Genomic DNA, 22,759 nt, shown 5'->3' with positions numbered 1-22,759 from the left:
AACTAATATATACACTTTCCCTCCCAATTTCCTCACACGTTTCATTTCCCCAATCTCTGCTTCTTACGATCTGCCGAAAGTGAAAATGGCGAAACAAAGCAAATCAAGAAGAGCTGAAAACATAGGCAAAGGCAAAGTTACTCCAGTCCAAATTGCTTTCATCGTCGACCGTTACCTTTCTGATAACCATTTCACTGAAACCCGCTCCACTTTTCGCTCCGAAGCTTCACATCTACTCTCTAAATCTCCCATCCATGAGGTACCCGTTTCACATTTTTCGCACATTTCTCTATGGATTTGAGTTATATATATGCTTAAACTTAATTTTTTGTTTTGTTTTTTGCACTATCAAGTAATTTTAACCTATGATTGCATGTTCTTACCATTTTCCCCAGATTACTTATTAGTAACAGTTATTAAGAGTTTTATCTTAATTATCCAATAATTGACATGATTGTGTAAATAATTTTTACATCGTCAATGTACAAAAGTTAAACTCTATTAAATATAGTGTTAGATGTACATTTTAGATTCCATACTTTCAATATAGAACCCAGGAATCAACGATTTTTTTTTCTGTTTTATGATTTTTTGAATAGGCGCCGAGGAGTTTATTGAGTTTAGGAGCAATGTTGGATGAGTACATAAGATTGAAAGAGCAGAAAGTGTTTTTAGAGCAAGAGAAAATGCAGGTTCAGAATTTGCTTAGGGGGATGCAAGGTGTTATGAACATTTATAATGCAAGTGCAAATGTGACACCACCTCCCTCAATTCCTGCTTCTTCAATGCCCAAATCAGCAGGTTTCAATTTTGTCTGTTTATTTTTATTTTTAACTGTCCTCCCCAAAGCATAATATATATACTTGCTTATCTGTTTGTTAGTATATTTGTCTCAATAGTGTTATAGTGGTTTGCTTAACAGTTGTGAGCTAGTTGCTCCAAGATTTTGCCTACAATGTTTGCATCCAACAAAAATAATTTTTTTTCAGATTGTTTACTACTATTTAATTTGTTGAGCTTCAAGGTCTCAGATTGGAAATCACTTATTTGGTCCTGAATTTCCAGCTATGGCATCACCTGAGTAAATATGATATCGGAATAACTTTATAGACATAAATCCTTGAGACCTTAGGAGTTAGGATATGCCACCTTGAGTCTCAAATTCCCAATTTTGGCATCACTAAAGCTATATGATATAGGGACAGCCTTATATTTATAAATCATTAAGACCTTAAGATAATGTCACACATTATCTGTGTATTAACTTCAAACACGATGTTATAGGCGCACTTATTATGATGTTTCCTATTGTCTTTGTATTATGCTTGTATCAGTAGCTACCACCTCATATCTAGACTGAAATGTGTATTGTGGTTTTACATTTATCACTGATGAACTTAAGTTTGATTTTCTTCTTCTTTTAACTATTTCACTCAACCAGAGTTTATTTTAACACAAAGAAGTCTTTGTTTTATGTACACTGATGTGATAGTCAAATTAGTCCATTGCAATAATAGGCTGTAAGAAATTTATCTGATGTCTTACTCACTGAATTTGGCTCCTCAATAAAGTTCAGCGCGCTTGTCTTATTGTTGTGGAGTGGACATATATTCACAGATAAAAGTGCGGGCCCTTGAAGAAAAGATTGGGATATAGCACCATTATTAATCGGACAGGATTGAATTCGCATCATTCCTAGATACGATAATAATCCATTATCCATTGCATCAGGAAACAATCAATTCCTTAGATCCATAGTATTACATGCTTTCTAGCACTGACTTCTATTGTTATAAAATTTATCAGGTTATTGTTCTGGTTCAGCTCTTATGTCAGCATCAATGCCTTCCAACACTGCCGTAGATACCATGAAATTTTCTTCTCCAAATTCCATCCCAACAACTTCAAAAAGAAAAGGGTCCAAGGATGTTTCATATGCTTCCACAGCTGCCAAGAAATCTCGTACTCGGTCGCCCACCAATCAGTACAACAATGTTATGAGGAGCTCTGTAGTTCAGTTATCAGATCCCATTGATGAACCAAACAAGTCACAAGTCCAAGGATCTAACATTGACAAGTATTTGTTCAACCACCCCATTCAGTCCCTTGTAACTAATTCTGCTGGTCCTAAGACACCTCCAATAGAATCTTCATCCCAAATTGATAAAACTATCTCTCCACCAGATATTTGTTCAACAGCAACTTTCAGCAAAGAAGCTACTCCCTCTCATCTAATGTCGACTAACCGCATGGTCATCTCTTCAGAGACAATTCAAGTGACCCCCACCAAACAAATAGCATACTATTCCATAGAAAGAAATCACTGTGTTTCGAATTCTTCACCAGTTAAAGCAAACCTGAAGAGGCCTGTGAAGAGAGATCAAGTAAAAGGTAGGTTGGATTTTGATGCCTCAGATATTCCAAGTTGTTCAGAGATGCCACAAATTCCTGACATGATTTCGACATCTGAGTCTGAGAAGGAAGGAGATATTTTTGACTTGGATTTTCCTAACTTAGATGCTCTGGGTGCAAATTTTAGTTTTTCTGAACTGCTGCGTGATTTTGACATTGATGAACAAGGGATTGATTATTCTTGCCTGGACAAACTGGACTTTTCTCCAGATTCATTTTCAGGGTAAAAGTTCTTGCTTTTTTGTCTATGAAGAAAGGTTTCTTGTTGCATCCTTAATATATTGCCATCTTATGTTTAATGCACAGGTCACCATATGAGTCTGGAAATGTCAAAAATGATGAAAACCAAGTTACATCACAGATTTCATCGACAGTTACTGAAGTCTTTTCGGAGAAAGATACAAGTTTGCTAGGTAAAAGAAAAGTTTTGACTATGCAATTTGATGTGAACTTCTTTTCTGTGAAAGTGATGATAATGGTTTTCAATTTTGTCATTGATTGTTCAGGTTCAGATACTGTGAAAACCGTGAAATCTGTTACCAAGCGTGTCCAGCTTGTAAGTCCTGGTAAGTGGTAGTTGCTTCACTTTCAGCTTTATCTTTTTATTTTGTATAAACAGCTAGTAGAGTCCATAAGACTAATTGATTCTATATCTTTATCGTCTTTGCAGTTAAGAGTAACAGAAGCTCGAGAAATTAGAACTCGTGTGCAAGAAATTGACTAAATTCTTTGACAGATGGATAGGGAAGCTGACATGCTAGAATTCATCACAGCTGACTTGATTCATGAAACCCAATAGAATGACCTTTTTAAGATTCACTATTCTTTCATTAGTAATGGATTTGAGTAACAGAGAAGCCTCTAGGTACATTTTGTGTGTTTGATACACTAAAATATCTATTGTACATAACTTGCATCTCATCGGATGAAATGAAATTGGATAGCTCTCAGGCAAGGTACTTTTCCAGCTTCTCAATTTCTTCTGGGCTTCCAATAAAAATAGGCGTCCGTTGATGTATCTGCAACAAAGAAAAGTAATTAAGGTCCTTTGGACTCATGGAGAAAAAATACACTATTATGATACTTGAACCATTCCTTATATTACATCATTTGTGAACCAAGTGTAAATTCAATCTTCAACCATATTGTTGTTAAAGAATCTGAATTTGCTCTCCTTGAATAGAGGTTCTCAAATTTACCTGCTCAGGCATGATATCCAGTATCCTTTGGGTGCCATCTGTCGCTTTGCCACCGGCTTGTTCTATGATATAGCTCATTGGAGCACACTCATACAAGAGCCTCAAGTTCCCCTTCTTGGCGTTCTTGTTCTTAGGATTACCATAAATACCACCATACAATAACATTCTGTGGATTTCACCCACAAGACAACCAATGTAACGGCCTGAATATGGCTTGCCATTTGGACCTGGTTGCCTTAAGTGGTCAAGATAATTCTGCAATTTCTCATCCCATAGATCATAATTTCCCTCATTAAAAGAATAGATTCTTCCTGCCTTTGGTATTTTGATATCTTCATGTGTCAAAACAAATTCTCCATATGCTGGATCTAAAGTAAATGCATATACTCCATTTCCTACTGAAAGTGTGAAGACCACTGAACTTGAATAAAGACAGTATCCTGCTGCTACTAAATTGCTCCCTGGCTGACAAACGCTAACGATACACTTCTCCCTGGCTTGGTCTATCTGAAAATCCAAGAATTATTGGACATGAGATGCAAATTAATCCAAAAGCTCCTCATGTTAAGAAGAAACAAGACTTCTTTTTCTGGGTGATTTAAGTTTCCTCTTAGATGCCCGTACAACAACAACAAGCCTAGTGGGGTCTAGGAAGGGTAGTGTGTACGTAGACCTTACCCCTACCCTTAGAAGGCAGAGAGAGTGTTCCGGTAGCCTCTGGGCTGAAGAAGATGAAAAGCAACAATAGAAATGATATTTCATACAGCCGATCCCAACTTGCATGGGATTGAGGCGTAGTTGTTAAACCTAAGTTTCATGTTAAAATTGTGAGAGAATTACCGTGGAATCATCATCCATATCTACAAGGCATAGTTGATCTGGACCATAAATTCCAAATATTGATCCAGTTGTTAAGGCAATATCAATGTTAGCAGATCCATCAATGGGGTCAAACACTACAATATAGTTTCCAGAATAAGTCTCTTCAACTGCAACTGGTACATCTTCTTCCTCTGATGCTATAATTCCTGTCCTTCCACTTGATCTTAAACAATTACAGAACAACTACAACAACTCAAACATCATTTTTCAGTGCACTAAAATTAAAATAATCTAATTGTTGGGAGGTAAAAAAGCAACAAACCTCATTGGATATAACATCAAGTTTCTTCTGATCTTCACCTTGGATATTAACAGTGCCTTGAGCTCCAGTAAGGTTAACAATACTTGACCTTTGTAAAAGTGAAGCAATTTGCTTACAGGCTAACGATATGCTTGAAAGAACTATGGCTAATTCTGCATCTATATTTCCTGCTTGTTCTTGCCGCAACAACCATGTTGTCAAGTTAACCATTTCATATCGGTTTATCGGTTTCTTGATCTGTGTTGGGGTTGTTTTTGCTCCTTCCACGCCCACTGCTTCGCATCGAATTCTTGAATTGGAATTAGAATTGGAATTGCCATTATTTAGCTGTTGTGATCTCTTGGTATTGGTGGGAAGGAGATGGAAATTAGGAGAGAGACGAGAAATGGAACAAGAGCTTGAGAATTTGGTGTTCCAAGTAAATCTTGGAATAGCTTCAGCCATTTCTTTCTTCTCTGTCTCTCTGAATTGACTATTGAATAGCCAGCTTATCTTTTCCCTTTTGACAATTGTGTGAACATGATTTGTCACGATAATATCTAAAGTTCCAAAAAGTAAAGAGCAACTTGTTTGAAGATCAAAAGATATGCGGCTGAAAATCTAAGGGATGAAAATGGTGTCCCTACAACCCCAACAGAAAGTTGATTTCACTTCTAAATGCTTTTATTGCAAAGGGAAGAATGAATTCTTTGGACTTAAAAAGGAAACTTTGAAAACAAATTTTCATGTTTTTATCAAAGAAGAAGTCCATCATTTCAAATATGGAAAAGGGTCAAATATACCCCTATACTATTGAAAAAGGTTTAATATTTCCCTCCGTTATACTATCAGTCCAAAAATACCCCTAACGTCATACTATCGGTCCAAATATATCCCTGACATCATAAAAGTGGTACAAACCTACCCTTCCTCCATTAACTACCTCCCTATTGCAACATTTCATTGCCACCTCACCATTATACTCCCATTTTCATCCCTTCCCCACAACCTTTCTTTCCCGTTCATCTGAAGAAAAATCACAGATCATAGATATACAAACAAACTATATCAAACGAAATGCTAACAACTAAAGATAATATGAAACAATGTGAATCGAGAAAATTCTGATTTTGCTATTCAAAATTAATGCTTATACAGATGTAAATACATTTTGTTTTATATAACAAACTAAGCAAAGATACAGGCAAAAGTTTAAGGTTTCAAAATTGACAATGGTAAGAAAGAAAAACAACCTAGACACGAGAGTTAATATTTTTTTTTTGTTTCTTTCTCTTCAACCACATTTCTGGAAGGCTACCATTTTTTCTCTCTTTACGTTTTATATTAAAATAAAAGTGGTACTAAATTTTCCCTAAATACGTCTTACAGATTCAGCGACAAAACAAGGAAAAGCAAAACAAAACACAAAATTGTAAGGTCAAGTGAAAGGTACGTACAATTCCAGTATCGGCCGGAGAAGCAACAAGTATTTTGAAAAGCAAGAGGAAGTAGAGGTAGTGAAGTCTTCAAAATAATGATAGAACTTTAAAGTAATTGAACTTGGTAGCTGCAAACAGGGTGAAATGGTGAGGTAGCAATAAAATGTGTTCATAGGGAAGGCAATTAACGGAGGAAGGGTAGGTTTGTACCACTTTCATGATGTCAGGGATATATTTGGACTGATAGTATGACGTTAGGGGTATATTTGGACTGATAGTATAACGGAGGGTAATATTAAACCTTTTTCAATAGTATAAGGACATATTTGACCCTTTTCCGTTTCAAATACAAATAGAACGATGGATTCAATCCTAAAGGAGTATCTCACAATTTAGTAAAGGGCTTGAGTTAACTTAATTCATTGTTTTAAATTGTGTTGGAAGCTCATATTCTAACATTGTCATTAAAGCCAAAATTTGGTAACACTTCTTAGTCTATTGGAAGGGGGTGACCTGTACGTTAGGGGTCCGACCCGTGAAAGCAACCACTAATGCCTGCATTAGGGTAGGCTTTTTACACTATTACCTACTTAGGTTGTGGCCTTTCTCTGAACCCTATGTTAAGAAAAAAGATATATTGCATATGAACACATTCTCAATTCCAATTGTATAGTGAATTGAATCACTGCATAGCTTTTCAAGAGCCTATAATTATTCAGGCATTTGTGCTATATACAAATGTTAAGTTAAATTTCAAGGTTTTAATGATGACAATGTTCAACTATTCTATTTCGCAGGATTCATCAAAAGGAAAGAAAAGCAATGAGAAGCTATCTAAAGGTGTGATCGCTAAATCAATGGACCTATAGAAGGAACCAAAAGCCTGCTGATCTACTCGGTCTCATTCAAGGCAATCAAATTCCAATCAAGAAGTTATTCCCACATTCAGCTTCCTCAATTAAAGCCCAGTCAAATGATTGATTGTCTCGTAAATGAAAGCTGCAACAAAGGAAAGTCACGATCGAATTTGGTCTTTCCCAAAGAGCAGAATTCGAAGAGGCACCCCTTGGGTCAAATCCTTTTAAAGATCTCGTGCCTCTATTTCTGGTCAAGACTCAACGACTATTTTCCTCTTCTATAAGAAGGCTGCTTGGTTCAATTGGAAGGCTTACGCAACTACACACATTGTCTTCTACGTCTCTCTACTTCTTAGCCTAAACACTGTAATCTGAAGTTTATCAGTGTCTCAAAAGATAGGAAGAGTTAGAACACAAAAGAGAGTTGTGTCATTATTAAGATTCACTGATTACTGTACTTCGTTGGTGGTGAATGAATCAAAATCATCCCTGTTGTAATTCTTTCAAGATTTAAAAGGAACCCTTGCGACCCAAGGGAAACTAGATGTAAGTACCACACCGGTGCCGAACCAGTATAAAATTGCAGGGTGTCTTTCTCTATTTGTTTGCTGTCACTTTATTTCTGCTCTCGATCTAGTCAACTAAAATCACCGTTAGTCGACTAATTTTTTAACATACCATAATTCACCCCCCCTCTTGTACTTTCAATTGGTATCAGAGCAAGGCTCACAAACTTTGCTTAACAGCTAGTGAGGAAAAAATCATGGGATCAAACACACTCTTTGGTGCACTATTTCAAGAGGAAACTTCTTAAGTTCGATCATCATACTTTAATGGATAATATTTTTCTCATTGGAAGGTGCGTATGGAAACAAACACCATGTCTTGTGACATCAAAGTCTGGCGAGTGATCAAAAAGGAAAATCTTCCAATTCCCCCAAGGAAAGACGAAAATGATCAAGTTATAGTGTCCATTGATCCACTTGACTTGGGTGATTACACTGATGAGCAAGCTGTTGTCATAACTGTAAATGCCAAAGCAAAAAATTTGTGTACAATGCTATCTGTGGTGAAGAATATGAAAAGATCTCAAGCTGTGAAACTGCTATGGAGATGTGGGATAAATTGGAAGTCACATATGAAGGGACAAACAAGGTAAAAGAAATAAGGATAAATCTATTGGTTCGAAAGTATGAGCTATTTTAAATGAAGGATGGAGAATTTGCTGAAGAAATGTTCTCCAGGTTCAACAAAATTCTTGGAGATCTGAAATCCTTTGTTAGAACAATAAAAAGTGGAGAACAAGTCAGAAAAATTCTCAGAAGTCTACCTACGATTTGGCAGCCAAAAGTCATCGCACTAGAATGTTAGGATCTCGATAAAATGTCATATGATGAACTCAGAGGTGATCTAATAGCTTTTGAGAAAACTCACTTGGATAGACAGATTCAACAAGAAAAGAAAAAAACAATCGCTTTCAAAGCAACTGTGGCTGAACCAGAGGATGAAGAAGAAAATGAAGGAGGAGAACAAGATGAAAACTTAGCCATGCTTTCTCAAGTTGTAACCAGTATGATGAGGAAAAACAGAAATAGCAGAAGAGGTAAACCAAACTTCAGAAAGGGAAGGATAAACAATAAAAATGATGGAAGATGCTGCGAATGTGGTAAACATGGACACATTCAAGCTGGCTGTCCAGAACTAAAAAAGAAGCTGAGCAGGAATCTTCAAAGGAAGAAGTCTTTTGGAGCCTGGAGTGATGAAGAATAATCTGATCATGAAGAAATTACAAGTATGTGCTTCATGACCATAGAAGATGATAGCAATGAAGAATCAGGAGAGCGTAGGCTCTCAGGAAACAGAGGAATAAATGAAGAAGAAGACTCATATCAACTTGGTCTCATGGCAAATGAAGGAACTAGTGAGGCACGTCCCTTAAATTGCCCTAACTGTTATGAACTCCAAGAATTCGTTGATATTGCTCTTGCAGATATTGAAAGAGTTCTAAATGAACTCAGAAAGGTTCAAAGAGAAAAGAAAGAATGGGCTCTGAAGCTAGAAGTTTGTGAAATTGAACGTGATATGCTATAGGAAGAAGTAAATGAACTTCAACTACAATTGAATGGATTGCAGAAATCTACTAGTCATAGTTCAGTCAAATCAAATCAGACTATTCATCACAAACAGAAGAAATCTCATGGGTGCTCCTTCTGTGGTAAGAATGGACATAATACTAACCAATGCAGGCTTGTTTTTATTGTAGAAAAAAGGGCCACACTTCAAATCGCTGTAGGTTTAAGGATAACAGAAGATGGGTCTGACGACCGAATCTTCAAACCAAACTAACACTCAGTAGTCTAATCTTTCAGGACAGAAGCAAGCTTGGGTACCTAAAAACAATTAATTTTGTTTTGCAGGAACACCGCAAGAAGAATCGAAAAGAAAAATGGTATCTCGACAGCGCGTGTTCCAGACATATGACTGGTGACAAATAATTGTTCAAAACAATCACTAAACTAGATGGAAGAACAATTACATTTGGAGACAAATCTAAAGGAAATGAAATTGGTGTTGGAAAAGTTTGTCTAAGCCCAACATGTGATGTAGATGAAGTCTACCTGGTTGATGAACTCGGCTACAATCTTCTCAGCATTAGTCAACTATGCAACAATGATTATGAGGTTCGTTTTAAGAAACATGGTTGGTTCATAGAAGATGAAGCAGGTAAAGTCATTCTTTCAGGTAATAGAGATAGAAATGTTTATACTATTAGCAACCTAGATAATCTTGGGGATCAAATCTGTCTTGCTTCTATAGTTGATGATCCCTGGGTCTGGCATAGAAAGCTTGGTCATGCTAACATGCGTACTATTCAAAATCTTTCTAAACATGACCTCGTCATTGGACTTCCTAAACTAGATTTTTCAAAGGATCATATTTGTGATGCTTGTCAACTAGGAAAACAAACTCTCTCATCTTTCAAAATTAAGAATATTGTTTCCACCTCAAAACCTCTTCAACTATTGTATGTGGATTTATTTGGTCCAACTAGAACTGCTAGCATAGGTGGTAGAAAATATGCTTTTGTTATTGTGGATGATTTTTCTAGATTTACCCAGGTTATGTTTTTAAGTCATAAAGATGATGCTCTAAAGAATTTTGAAGTTTTCTATAAGAAGGTTCAATGAGAAAAGGGTTATTACATCTCTTCTATCAGAAGTGATCATGGAGGAGAATTTGAAAGCAGAGCTTTTGAAAACTTTTGAAACGATCAAGGAATCTCTCATAATTTTTCTTTACCAAGATCTCCGCAACAAAATGGAGTGGTAGAACGTAAAAATAGAACCCTATAGGACATGGCAAGAACCATGATTGTGGAAAATTCCCTAGCTCATCATTTCTGGGCAAAAGCTGTAAGCACAGCATGTCATATTATCAACAGGTGTCTGATTCGACCAATTCTCAAAATGACTCCATATAAACTGTGGAATGGTAAGAAACCCAATATTAGCTATTTTCACCCCTTTGGATGCAAATGTTTCATTCACAACAATGGAAAGGATAATTTGGGTAAGTTCGATCCTAAAAGTGATGAAGGTATATTTCTTGGTTACTCTCCTTCAAGGAGCATATAGAGTTTATAATAAAAGAACTCTCTGCATTGAAGAATCAATTCATGTTGTTTTTGTTGATACTAACCCTCGTCCAAGGAGTGAAAAACTTCCCGAAGATGAGGAAATTCCTTTTGTCCCTAAATCTGTCATTGCAGGAAAGGATCATCAAAGCGAGTCAGCTGATCAACAAACTCAACCAGCTGAAGAATCTGTAGAAATTCACGAACCATCTCAAACAGACTAGTCGACTAATATAGAAAGAGTTCTTCCTTCAAACACACCAAATGAATGGAAGGGCGAACCTGGCTATCCTCACAAATTTTTTATAGGAGATCCACATAAAGGAATCACTACAAGAAGATCCCAGAAGAATAAATCTCATGTGACTCTTATTTCTCAACTTGAGCCAAAGAAGGTGGATGAAGCTCTGAAGGATTCACATTGGATAGGTGCTATGAAAGAGGAACTAGATCAATTTGAAAGAAACAAAGTATGGGAGTTGGTTGTCTCGTAAATGAAAGCTGTGACAAAGGAAAGTCACGATCGAATCTGGTCTTTCCCAAAGAGCAGAATTCGAAGAGGCACCCCTTGGGTCAAATCCTTTTAAAGATCTCGTGCCTCTATTTTTCATCAAGACTCAACGACTATTTCCTTCTTCTATAAGAAGGCTGCTTGGTTCAATTGGAAGACTTACGCAACTACATATATTGTCTTCTAAGTCTCTCTACTTCTTAGCCTAAACACTGTAATCTGAAGTTTATCAGTGTCTCAAAAGATAGGAAGAGTTAAGACACAAAAGAGAGTTGTGTCATTATTAAGATTCACTGATTACTGTACTTCGTTGGTGGTGAACAAATCAAAACCATCCCTATTGTAATTCTCTCAAGATCTAAAAGGAAACCTTGCGACCCAAGGGAAACTGGATGTAAGTACCACGTCGGTACCGAACCAGTATAAAATTGCTGTGTGTCTTTCTCTGTTTGTTTGCTGTCACTTTACTTCTGCTCTCGATCTAGTCAACTAAAATCACCGTTAGTCGACTAAGTTTTTAACAGACCACAATTTAGCCCCCTCTTGTAATTTCACCAAATTTACAGCTTTTATTTGAATTAATATACAAATTTACTGCTTTTGGTGCTTACAATATTAAAGAGGTTGAAAAAGTCACTAAGACATCTGCATTAAGATAAGTACTTCTCCAATTTTTCAACTTCTTCTGTGCTTCCAATAAACAATGGAACTCTTTGATGTATCTGCAAAGACAGAAACAAAAGAAACCAAATTAACTACTAGTAACATATTTTGCTTGTTAACAGCAAATGTAACAGTTAGTTTGTTCTCACCTCAACTGGTTGAATATCAAGAATTCTTTGTTGGCCATCTGATCCTTTGCCACCAGCTTGTTCTACAATAAAGCTCATGGGTGCGCACTCATACAAAAGTCTCAACTTCCCGTTCTTGCTCTTCTTGTCTCGCGGGTAACCATATATACCACCATATAAAAGTGTCCTATGAAAATCACCAACTAAACTGCCAATGTACCTAGCCGAGTAAGGCTTACAATTAGGACCGGGTTCCTTCAAGTGATCGATGTAATTCTTTAACCTGTCATCCCATAGCTGATAGTTTCCTTCGTTGAACGCATAGATCTTTCCGGTCTTTGGTATTTGAATGTTTTCTTGAGTCAGAATAAATTCTCCGAACATTGGATCCAATGTGAAAGAAAAGACTCCTTTTCCCAACGTGAGCACGAAAATCACAGAGCTCGAGTACATGCAGTAGCCTGCTGCTAAAAGGTTGTTCCCTGGTTGGCACACATTCACTATGCACCTTTGCCCCACATTGTCAAGCTGCTATTTTGGACATGTATTCGATTGTTAACTATTTTGATGATCGTTCTAACACAATTCGTAACTAAATAGATGCAAATAACTATAGGACAAAGTATCTAGCAGATATAACAAGCATAACATTTAAAGATCCTACTTCTCTTGACTCTGGAATTTTTGAGACTAAACCACATTGTCACCAATAAAACCTGGATGTTATGAGCTAATTTTAGAAGTTCCCTTATGGAAGGTACGAGAAGATATGTAGGTAGTCCAGTTAGTACCATGGTAGTATCTTCAAGATCAACGAGGCAATCATCATTTGGACTGTATATTCCGAAGATAGAGCCAGTAGATACAGCAGCATCAACATTTGATAATCCATCAAGAGGATCAAATACGACAATGTAGTTTCCATAGTAACTCTCCTCTACTGCCACTGGTTCGACGGTTTACCCCTCAGTAGGCCTATTTGGCACAAACTCGAATTAGTCGAGTCAGTGGACTTTGAATACAAGAATGTGTTATGAACCTCGTTAGAGACAACATCAAGCTTCTTCTGATCCTCTCCTTCACCATTAACAGCACCTTGACCTCCAGTAAGTTTTGAAATGCCAGCTCTCTGAATCAGTGAAGATATCTGCTTACAAGCCATAGAAATACTTGAAATAACAATAGTAAGTTGAGAATCAATAACCCCATCTTGTAACCAGCTAGTCATAGCTTCTGTTTCTTGGTTTTTATAGCCTCTGCTGCACTACTCTTAATGACCATGTACCTCACTCCTCCATATCCATAGCTTCTCTTTATGCTGTTTTTGGTGCACAAAAATGAAGTCTTTTTGTGTAGAGCACATACTTGAAAAAGAGATAGGCAAGAAATGGAATGAGAGCTAGAGAAGCTAAGGTTTGAAGTTGAAACTGCCATTGGTAATTTTGCTTTACTTTGATTTTTGCCTGTGATTTGTGATCACAATAATTTCTTTCTCATCCTTTACTACAACAACTGTCTCTCAATTCAAAACTAATACTGTGCGTGTGAATATTGAATATTCGTTGTCTATATTTTGTTTCATTTCTCACTAGTTAAACTTTCAATCTTTAATCATACTAAAAGACTTACTACTAAACATTAACCTACCTACCTAAAGCGTGATAATAACAACTAATCTTAATTTCAATTAATTGGTCTCCTCTATCGCCTATTAAAATACTTCTATTATTATTATACTTCATTATTCTTTTCATTTTATAGACAATGTTTAATTTGACACGAAGTTTAGAGAAGAAAGAAAAACTTTTGATATATACCATGTATACTTAGAGAACTTGTGATACAAACCATTTCGATGACCATAAATGAAAAATTTAAAGCTAAAACTTTTTTAATCACAGAAAAGTATTTATAATTGATTGTTCTCTCTCAATTTAAAGTTGGCAAATGTGGGATAAAGTGTAAGGCTGGTAATTAAGAGGGTCCCACTTATCCTGGCATTCGTGGTTAAGCTTTTGAGCTGAGTTCAGAATTCACATCTCTCTGATCTTAGGCTGCAGAATAAATCCAATATAATAACTTGGGTTTTTGGATACCATTATCTCAATTTTATAATGGTCCATGACAAACTTCTACACCTTGGAGTGTAATGACAACGGTCTATTCGCCTAGGATAGTACCGTTTTCAGTTCGAATTATATATATAAGTATATGCACGATCGTATACTAAGAGTAGTGAGTGTATAATATACGATATATTTACTAACTTAAAATTCTGATTCTGATCATGTCTAATAATTGTGCAAGTGGGTTTTCTAAAGAATTCATTGACAAAATGGGAGAATAGAAATAGCTAAGACGTGTAGGCCATACCTTAGTCTAGTGTTCGTTTGAGAATTTGAATCTAGATTAGGTTTATTATAATTACTTTAAGACTTCTTTCTTGGCTCCTATATCATAAACAATAGAGTAACCAACAAGGGTTGTGGTGGAGTGATAAGTACTCCTTCATCCTTAACCAGAGGTCTCGAGTTCGAGCCCTGTCCCGACGCGAATCCGGATTAGTCGAGCCCCAATGTGGGTACCGGGTACCGGGTGAGAAAAAAAATAATAGAGTAATATTTATTGTATAAATTTAAGTTATATACATCATTAATATAAAATTTTTTCCCACCCTATCAGGTCAAGTGATTCCAATTATGAGTTTTTAGACAAGTTGTTTAACTTCTCTTCCCACGCTAAAACTTCCCAAAGACATTTAAAAAAAAAAGTAATATGCAGGTGATATTATCGGACGTGCACTATAGGGAGAGGGGTTACTAGCACTCCGAAATTTTGGCAAAAACTTCATGTATACTTATGTAACGATCCGACCGGTCATTTGAACTTTGCACTTCGCTCGCCAGTTCTCGGGCATGACTAGCCCCGTATGATGTGTTATGACTTATGTAAATCGTCGGTTTTGGTTTTCGGGTTAATCGGAATAGATATGGAAGAATGATTCTCAGCTTGAAGCTTTAAATTTGAAATGTTTGGCCAAGTTTTGACTTTTTAGTAATCGATCTCAGATTTGGATTTTTATGAGTTGGTTAGCTCCGTTAGGTGATTTTGGACTTGGGAGCGCGTCCGGAATGTGATTAGGAGGTCCGTGGTAGATTTAGGCTTGAATTGGTGAAATTAGAAATTTGGCGTTTCTCGGTCGGCAGCGGAAATTTTGATATCGGGGCCGGAATGGAATTCTGGAAATTGGAGTAGGTCTGTAGTGTCATTTGTGACGTTTGTGCAAAATTTCAGGTCATTCGGACGAGGTTTGATGGGTTTCGGCATCGCTTGCGGAATTCGGAAGTTTAGAAGTTCTTAGGCTTGAATCCAAGAGTGATTTGGTGTTTTGATGTTGTTTTGAGTGTTCCGAAGGGTCGACTAAGTTTGAATGGTGGTATGCGACTTGTTGGTATTTTTGGGTTGAGGTCCCGAAGGCCTCGGGATGAATTCGGATGGTTAACGGAGGATTTGGAATTGAGTTGGTGCAGCTGATGTTTCCGTACCTGCGGATTGGGGACCGCAGGTGTGAGGTCGCAGATGCAGTAGGGAAGCCGCAAATGCGGAAATTGGGGGCTAAGGGAAAAATCGCAGATGCGGTCTTGGGCGTTTAAGTGAAAACCGCAGGTGCGGTTGTTTGGGCCGCAAAAGCGGTTGCGCATGTGCGATTAAAGGACCGCAGGTGCGGAAATGCTTGGGCAGAAGGTATAAATTGGACCCTTTGCAAATTTGAGTTATTTCCACCATTTTTCATCCGATGTTGAAGCTTTTTGGAGGGCTTTGAAGAGGGAATCAAGGGAATACTCATTGAGGTAAGTTATTTGAGCTTAATACTTGTGATTATGGTAATTTTTAGTTGTTTAAGCATGAAATTGGTAGAAAATAGGGATGAAGTTGAAGGGATTAGGGCTTGAAATTGGAGAGTTTGATTTGAAGATTTGAGGGACCATTTGATGTCGGATTTTGATGATTTTGGTATGTATAGACTCGGGAGTGAAAGGAGTTTCTAGTTTTGATTTTTGTCGGATTTCGAGACGTAAGCCCGGGGGCCGGGTTTGGGTGGATTTCGGGATTTTGGTATAATTTGATAATTTTTCGTATAGGATTGGTTCCTTGGACAATATTGATTGCATTGTATTGCTTTTGGTCAGACTCATGACGTTTGGAGGCCGATTCTAGAGACAAGGGCGTCACGGAGTAGGGATTTGACCGGTTCGAGGTAAGTAATGATTGTAAATCTTGTCCTGAGGGTATGAAACCCCGGATTTCACATCGTTGTACTAATTTGAGGTGATGCACATGCTAGGTGACGGGCGTGTGGGCGTGCACCGTTGGGGATTGTGACTTGGTCCGTACCATAGCAACTATTATGTTGCGTATTTGACTGAAACTATATGATACTTATGTGATTTAGAAAAAATTCCTATACATTGGGCTGAATGCCATATTTGGGCCTCGTGCCAAAGCTGTTTGGACCCTTAGGAGCCTTTTCTTATTATTCTCTCACTGTTTTGACTTAAAAATCTATACTCAGTCATGCTATGTTACTGATCTCATAACTCAGTTTTTATTACCCATTTTGATGCATATAAAATGTTATTTTGGGCTGAGCACCCAGTTTTTCTAACTATAGCCCGAGTGGCTTGAGAGATTCATGATTGAGTGAGGCCGAGTGCCTGATTGTGAGATATTGAGACTATGGCACGTGAGTTGTCCGTGCGAATTCTGATATTGATGTTGTAGCACGTGAGTTGTCCGTGCAGCACATGAGTTGTCCGTGCGAATTATAGCGCTTGGGCTGTAGGAGCCCCTCCGAAGTCTGCACACCCCAGTGAGCGCAGGTACCTTGAGTGAGTGTTATGAGTTATGCCCGAGGGGCTGGTTCTGAGTGATGTTGTGCCCGAGGGGATGTTTATGATGTCCATTACGTTTACTCTCATTTGATCTGAGTCTCTGTTGAAATTGCTGAAAAATATCTTCACACACTGGATTTAAAACGAGATGACTTGACTCATATATTGTTTTGAAAGCATGTTGTATTTTCTGAGATTTCATGACGTGGATTATGTGTGTTTCCTACTACTCAGTCTTTATTTACCTTTATTACTTACTGAGTTGGCGTACTCACATTACTCCCTGCACCTTGTGTGCAGATGCAGGGGTTGCTGGACGTACTAGCGAGCGTTGATTTTTATCCGTCGCGGATTTGTAGAGATTGCAAGGTAGCTGCACGACGATCGTAGCCTTGCTCTTCTCCTTCTTATCTTCCATAGATATTATAGTGTTTCCAGACTGTATCAGTCTTAGTTTGTATCAGACAGTCCTTGGTAGATGCTCATGGCTTGTGACACCCCGATGTCGGGCTTTATTTCCGCATTTTGGTTTTTAACTTTATATCTTTTATGGAAATTTCAGTATGAAAAAGGTTGCTACGTAGATTTTTAATGAAATGTTAAATTATTTTGGGAATGTGTCGGTTGGCCTAGTTCCATGATAGGCGCCATCACGACCGAGTTGGTTTTGGGGTTGTGACAAGTTGGTATCAGAGCCTAGGTTACATAGGTTTCACGGGTCATGAGCGGGTCTAGTAGTGTCTTGCGGATCGGTATGGAGACGTCTGTACTTATCTTGGAGAGGCTGCAGAACCTTTAGGAAAATTCCACATTCTTGAATCGTTATCGTGCGATATTTATTCATCTTGAAGCTTAACTCCTTGAATTCCTTCCACGCATTCGTGTGCGCACATGAGCGCTCGGTATCAGCTGTGCATCGATGGCTTGTGATTCCTTGGATGAGGTGCGAGATGTGATTTCTGTGTATTGATGTTGGGCCAGTTTGGAGGGCTTGAGGCCGGGTTTTCACTGTAGCTTGAGCACTGAGATTCCGATCGTGTGAGCACGTGCATTTGGGACTTATATGCTCGTTTGTGTCCTTATTGGTGGGATTTGTGACTGGATGACTATGGGGTGAGTATGATTTAATTGAGAGATGTGTTTAGATTGTTCGAATGTGACAAGAAAAGTTTGTTGGAGATGTAGCAAGGACTATTGGGTGTTTGACTTCTGTCTTGAGCTGGCGTATGGCCTCGAGCTATGGGTGTATTGAAGGACCTCTCATGTAGTATAGTTGTGGAGTGAGGTAGATTTTCATGTTGTGTTATGAGTTCAGACCCATGAAGATTAAGTGATTGTGTGATGTTTATGAAGGTGGAAGGGTATAAAGAGATGTTAGTTTGAGGCGAAGCAGGTGGGTTATCTCCTGCGGGGTGTTCTGAGGTTTGTATGATCCCTATGCTGTTTGTCGGGAGTCCTCTTTTATCAGAGAAATATACGTGTTGCAATTTGAGTTTGGATCGCTTATGAGAGTGGGCTTGACTGTTACGAGGGTGAATGCGAGATTTGCAGACGATTTGAAATACTAGATGGTTTGTGTTACATGAGCTTATGAAGGATTTAGTTGAATCTCACTATGGTATTATGGCAGTAATAGAGTATGGGCATTGTGAGTTTTTGTGTGTTTTGATCTATAGCTTTGAGCCAAGCGGGGGAGTCTGCTATTGATAAGTTGATTGCACGGCTAAATGTCGTATTAGTTTCAATTTGAGGTATACTGGTGAATCAGTTATGACTTGCAGAGGTTGATATCAAGGATGACTCGAGTAAAGAGAATTTCTGGATACGAGTTGTATTAGGTTTTATGAGTATATGAGAATCATGGAATGATTTGAGTTGTTATTGGTGAAGGATGTAATGTGCATGGAGCAGGAATTTATTTGATTGCATTAAGGTGGGGTTACTTCTTAGGGTGTTGGAGTGCTAATGGAGCACATGTTGTTCGGTCCGTTTGATCAGTCTAATTGAAATTTGAGTAGAGTGAATGACTCCCGAGGATGGTTCTAATGGATTCAAGATTCATATGTGGCAATTGGGGATCTTCAGGATATGTGTTTGGCTAGAAACTGAGGTTTACATTGGAGGGTGTCTAGACTTGTGGTATTTTTATATCGGTATGGATTCTATATATCAGTATCAAGAAGGTGAAGGGAATGGCTTCAGGTTCGCAGAAAGTCTTTTCAGGGTAAGTATTTTGAATGTGGTACTTTTGGGGATATTTACGAGAGTATCCCGCGGCCTATAAGCCTTAGGGCGGTGTGGTTTTATGTGTTACATCTCGCGATTTTCGTACGTTAAAATTTCGTTTTCAGTTAACCGATGTAGACTCGGGGATGAGATCATCTTGACGTTAACGTACTTACGCTATATATAGCAAGCGATAAATAAGTGTTATGAAGGATAAAGGGGTACACGGATTAAAGGAAACGAGTTTTGTTGAAAGTGGCCGATTTGGAATAAAATACGGGTCGAGCGATAATACCCGATAATTATGAGCTAGTACCATGCAAGGTACCATATGACCACGGTAGTATAATATATAATGTATATATGAAGTATTTTAAAATAAATAAATAAAATTTTAAGTAATTTATGGTAATTTTTTAATTATGGGTAATTGGTTAATTACCGGATAACGGGACATTACCCGATTAATTAATAAGCGGATAAAAACTTAATAATTATCCCAAAACACACGTGGCAAGAAGCCACCAAAATAAGGAGTGACTAAGTAGTCACTTATTGCCAACTAGACATAAACAAGAATGGACAACTATCTAAGTTGTCTGATTACAAAATCCAATATGAAACAAAAAGGAATCAAAATGTTATTCTTTCAAAACTAAAAGGACCAAAAACGTTTTTCCTTTCAAGACTTCAAGGGAAACAATTGTTTGAAGTCTTGCTTTTACACTTTCTTGGTTCAACGTTTTTTTTGGGCCTAGTTTCAACGTTTTTTTTTGGTTTCAAAGCTAACATCAAGATTAAATCCATTTCTGTACAAAAACGTTAGAAGCAGAATCGAAGTTCTTCCAGAATTTCAAATCCAAAACAAGTCCGTTCCAATTTCAAGGGAAATCCGAGTATAAATTTCGTCCACATTTCGCAGAAGCAGATTCGTTCAAATAATTCAAGAAACAGGTATGTTAAGGCTAAGCTTTTCCTTCATTTTAGCATGATCGCGTCATTACACAAGTTTGATAACGAGCCATAAAGAAAAATTCATATTTCGGAATTTACGTATATTTTGCTAGTCTCGCAAGTTTCTTTCGACGTAGTTAAAAGTGTTTGTTATCTGAATTAGTCCATAACTTTTGCACGTTTGAAACATATGTATGATTCAATTATTTCCTAAGTTTCAGTGACACGTTTAGAGAGTTTAGCTAGGCGGTATCAATCAGCTTATGTTCTTTTTGAAGAAATTGATTCATTTCCTGTAGTCAAACGAAAAATATTAACTGATCCCACACTACACCCACAACCCATATATAAGAAGTCCTTAGGCCTAGTGATTAAGTCGTCCAAGATCCACTTGCTATTCATGAGCTGAAGAGTTAGCTTTGGATTATTTGAGAAAAAAAAAAGATTTGATAACTAACTTCTTGTTTTTTTGGCATGTGTTTTTTGATATTTTGAGTATTTCCTTCTTCCAGTCAAGAGAGCAGAGAATTTATATATACAGTATTAATGTATTTTCACTACCATCGAGCTATAATCGATGGGCAAGCCCCTATTGGGCAACCTCTGATCAAATGGTAAGTTATATACCGAGCCTGCTGTGGCCGAGCGCCTATGAGCGAGCCCAGTTGGTCGAGATACAGAGCCTAGTACGGCCGAGCGCCTATGAGCGAGCCTGCTATGGCAGAGCATATATATATATATATATATATATATATATATATATATATATATATATATATATATATATATATATATATATATATATATAGATATAGATATATATATATATATATAGCCTTATAGGGCCTGACAACTATTTTACTCATTATATTGAGAGAGTTGAGTCAGTATCAGCTGATGAGCATATCCTCAGATTATCTTTGATCCCCAGTTGCTTTCAGTTATTATATTATCAGTTCAATTTCAGCTTCAGTATATTACCTTACATACTCGGTACATTATTTTGTACCGACGTCCCTTTCTGGGGGCGCTGCATTTCATGCGTGCAGGTTCAGACAGACAGACGGGTAGACCTCCCCAGTAGGTGTTTGCCCGAGTTCAGCTTTATCGGTAAGCTCCCCGGCCTTCGGAGTTTCCGAGTCTAGAAGTTTTGGTGTGCATCTTGTGTATATATGTGGATAGGATATGGGCAGGTCGGGGCCCTGTTCCGGTCACAGTACATCTATCAGTAGAGGCTTGTAGACATATCCTGTCAGTTAGTGCAGTATGTTGGGCCTGTAGGCCCCTGTATGTAGATTTTGTTGGCTTGTCAGTTGTAGTAACTATAACGGCCTTGCCGGCCCAGCCTTATGTTGACATTTAGTCAGTGTTACTCTCTATTCAGTTTTATATTTTGCATCGCACATTATCTTGTAATGTGGCCCATGGCCAAAGTATGACATTACATGTTCAGAGACTCTTAGTCGCAAGTGATACGCAAGGATAGGTGAGACACTGAGTTCCGGTCTCGCCCCTAGGCTTGGGGCGTACAAAAGTGGTATCAGAGCAGTTCTGTCATAGGGAGTCTATAAGTCGTGTCTAGTAGGGTCTTGTTTATAGATGTGTGGTGCACCACATTATATAAGCAGGGGACTACAGGGCATTTAGGAGTTGGTTACCCTTCTTTCAAATCTAAATCGTGCTGTAGTAGCACTGAGTTATAGGAAATTTGAGTTAAACTTACGTGTTGACGTTTGCATGCACAGATGACGGTAACTAGGAAGACTACGACTAGCCAGAGGAGAGAAACAACAGTAGGTGAGGGGACTAGCAGGGTACCCCCAACAGATGGGGCCCAATCGGAGTCACAAGGAGATACCCCTACCCAGCGATTACCGGCTCCTCCGCCACCTGAGGAGATTCCTAGGGAGACCGCACATCCAGTTCCCCCTCCGCTTCCATCAGATCAGGACTTGAGAAGTGCGGTGCATTTGTTGGCACAGTTGGTAGCTACCCAGCAAGAGGCTAGGCCATCCGCTAGTGCAGGACCTTCTGAGGGATCTGGGAGTTCAAGGGTCCAAGAGTTTATTGCTTTGAATCCCCCAGAGTTCACAGGGACAGATCAGAGGGAGGACCCGCAGGATTTCATAGATCAGCTTCATAGGATCTTTAGGGTTAAGCATGCCACGGAGAAAGAGGCAGTTGAGTTAGCAGCTTTTCGACTCCGAGATATAGCCATCCTTTGGTACGAGGGATGGGAAAGGTCTAGGGGACGTGATGCACCTCCTGCTATTTGGGAGAATTTTTTAGATGCCTTCCTTGACCAGTACTTACTGCGAGAGATCCGACAGGCCCGACTCGATCAGTTTCTAGCCCTCAAGCAGGGCAATATGAGTGTTCGAGAGTATAGTCTTCGTTTTGACTCATTGGCCAAATATGCACCATCCATAGTTGCTACTATGCGAGACAGGATCCACAGGTTTATAGCAGGGTTGGCCCCAAAGTTGACCGAGGCATGTGCTACCGCTGCATTACAGGATAGTATGGATATCTGCCGGATTCAGGCATTCGCCCAGAATATAGAGAGGGGTAGGCGTCGGCAGCAGAGTACAGAGAGGACTGAGTCAGGGCAGCGTAAGAGGGTTAGATTTGCCAGGTCTCAGGAGCAGTCTCAGGGTAGCTACAGGCCCCAGTACTTCGAACAGCCACCTAGACCTCCGCCACCTCAGCTATAGGATTATA

The 22,759-nt window shown here is 38.4% G+C and overlaps 2 protein-coding genes and 1 pseudogene across 2 annotated transcripts; 1 reads left to right on the top strand and 2 right to left on the bottom strand.

Annotated features, from left to right (window-relative positions):
- Positions 45-3,174, top strand: LOC109233373. Its single transcript, XM_019399225.1, has 6 exons — positions 45-259; positions 600-801; positions 1,807-2,635; positions 2,719-2,825; positions 2,919-2,978; positions 3,083-3,174. The coding sequence occupies exons 1-6, from the start codon at positions 86-88 to the stop codon at positions 3,109-3,111; spliced, it is 1,401 nt and encodes a 466-aa protein (XP_019254770.1). The 5' UTR covers positions 45-85; the 3' UTR covers positions 3,112-3,174.
- LOC109233374 (fructose-1,6-bisphosphatase, chloroplastic-like) lies at positions 3,176-5,411 on the bottom strand. Its single transcript, XM_019399226.1, has 4 exons — positions 4,756-5,411; positions 4,452-4,676; positions 3,612-4,118; positions 3,176-3,431 (listed from the first exon to the last, which is right to left on the bottom strand). Exons 1-4 carry the CDS (start codon positions 5,197-5,199, stop codon positions 3,360-3,362), a joined length of 1,248 nt encoding a protein of 415 aa, XP_019254771.1. The 5' UTR covers positions 5,200-5,411; the 3' UTR covers positions 3,176-3,359.
- On the bottom strand, positions 11,731-13,400 carry LOC109233741 (annotated as a pseudogene).

This window comes from Nicotiana attenuata, chromosome 10, assembly GCF_001879085.1.
Source record: "Nicotiana attenuata strain UT chromosome 10, NIATTr2, whole genome shotgun sequence".
NCBI classification, from domain to species: domain Eukaryota; kingdom Viridiplantae; phylum Streptophyta; class Magnoliopsida; order Solanales; family Solanaceae; genus Nicotiana; species Nicotiana attenuata.
This window is presented reverse-complemented; position numbering and strand designations above follow the sequence as displayed.

What these genes read in the sequence shown, in the direction of transcription:
- LOC109233374 (XM_019399226.1), bottom strand. Translation starts at nt 5,199, where the DNA reads ATGGCTGAAGCTATTCCAAGATTTACTTGGAACACCAAATTCTCAAGC. An exon ending in ATATGGATGATGATTCCACG is followed by an intron (nt 4,119 to 4,451) that starts GTAATTCTCTCA and finishes TTGGATTTTCAG; the next exon opens with ATAGACCAAGCCAGGGAGAA. An exon ending in TGGATATCATGCCTGAGCAG is followed by an intron (nt 3,432 to 3,611) that starts GTAAATTTGAGA and finishes TCTTTGTTGCAG; the next exon opens with ATACATCAACGGACGCCTAT.
- LOC109233373 (XM_019399225.1), top strand. Translation starts at nt 86, where the DNA reads ATGGCGAAACAAAGCAAATCAAGAAGAGCTGAAAACATAGGCAAAGGC. An exon ending in TTCAATGCCCAAATCAGCAG is followed by an intron (nt 802 to 1,806) that starts GTTTCAATTTTG and finishes AAAATTTATCAG; the next exon opens with GTTATTGTTCTGGTTCAGCT. An exon ending in TGTCCAGCTTGTAAGTCCTG is followed by an intron (nt 2,979 to 3,082) that starts GTAAGTGGTAGT and finishes TCGTCTTTGCAG; the next exon opens with TTAAGAGTAACAGAAGCTCG.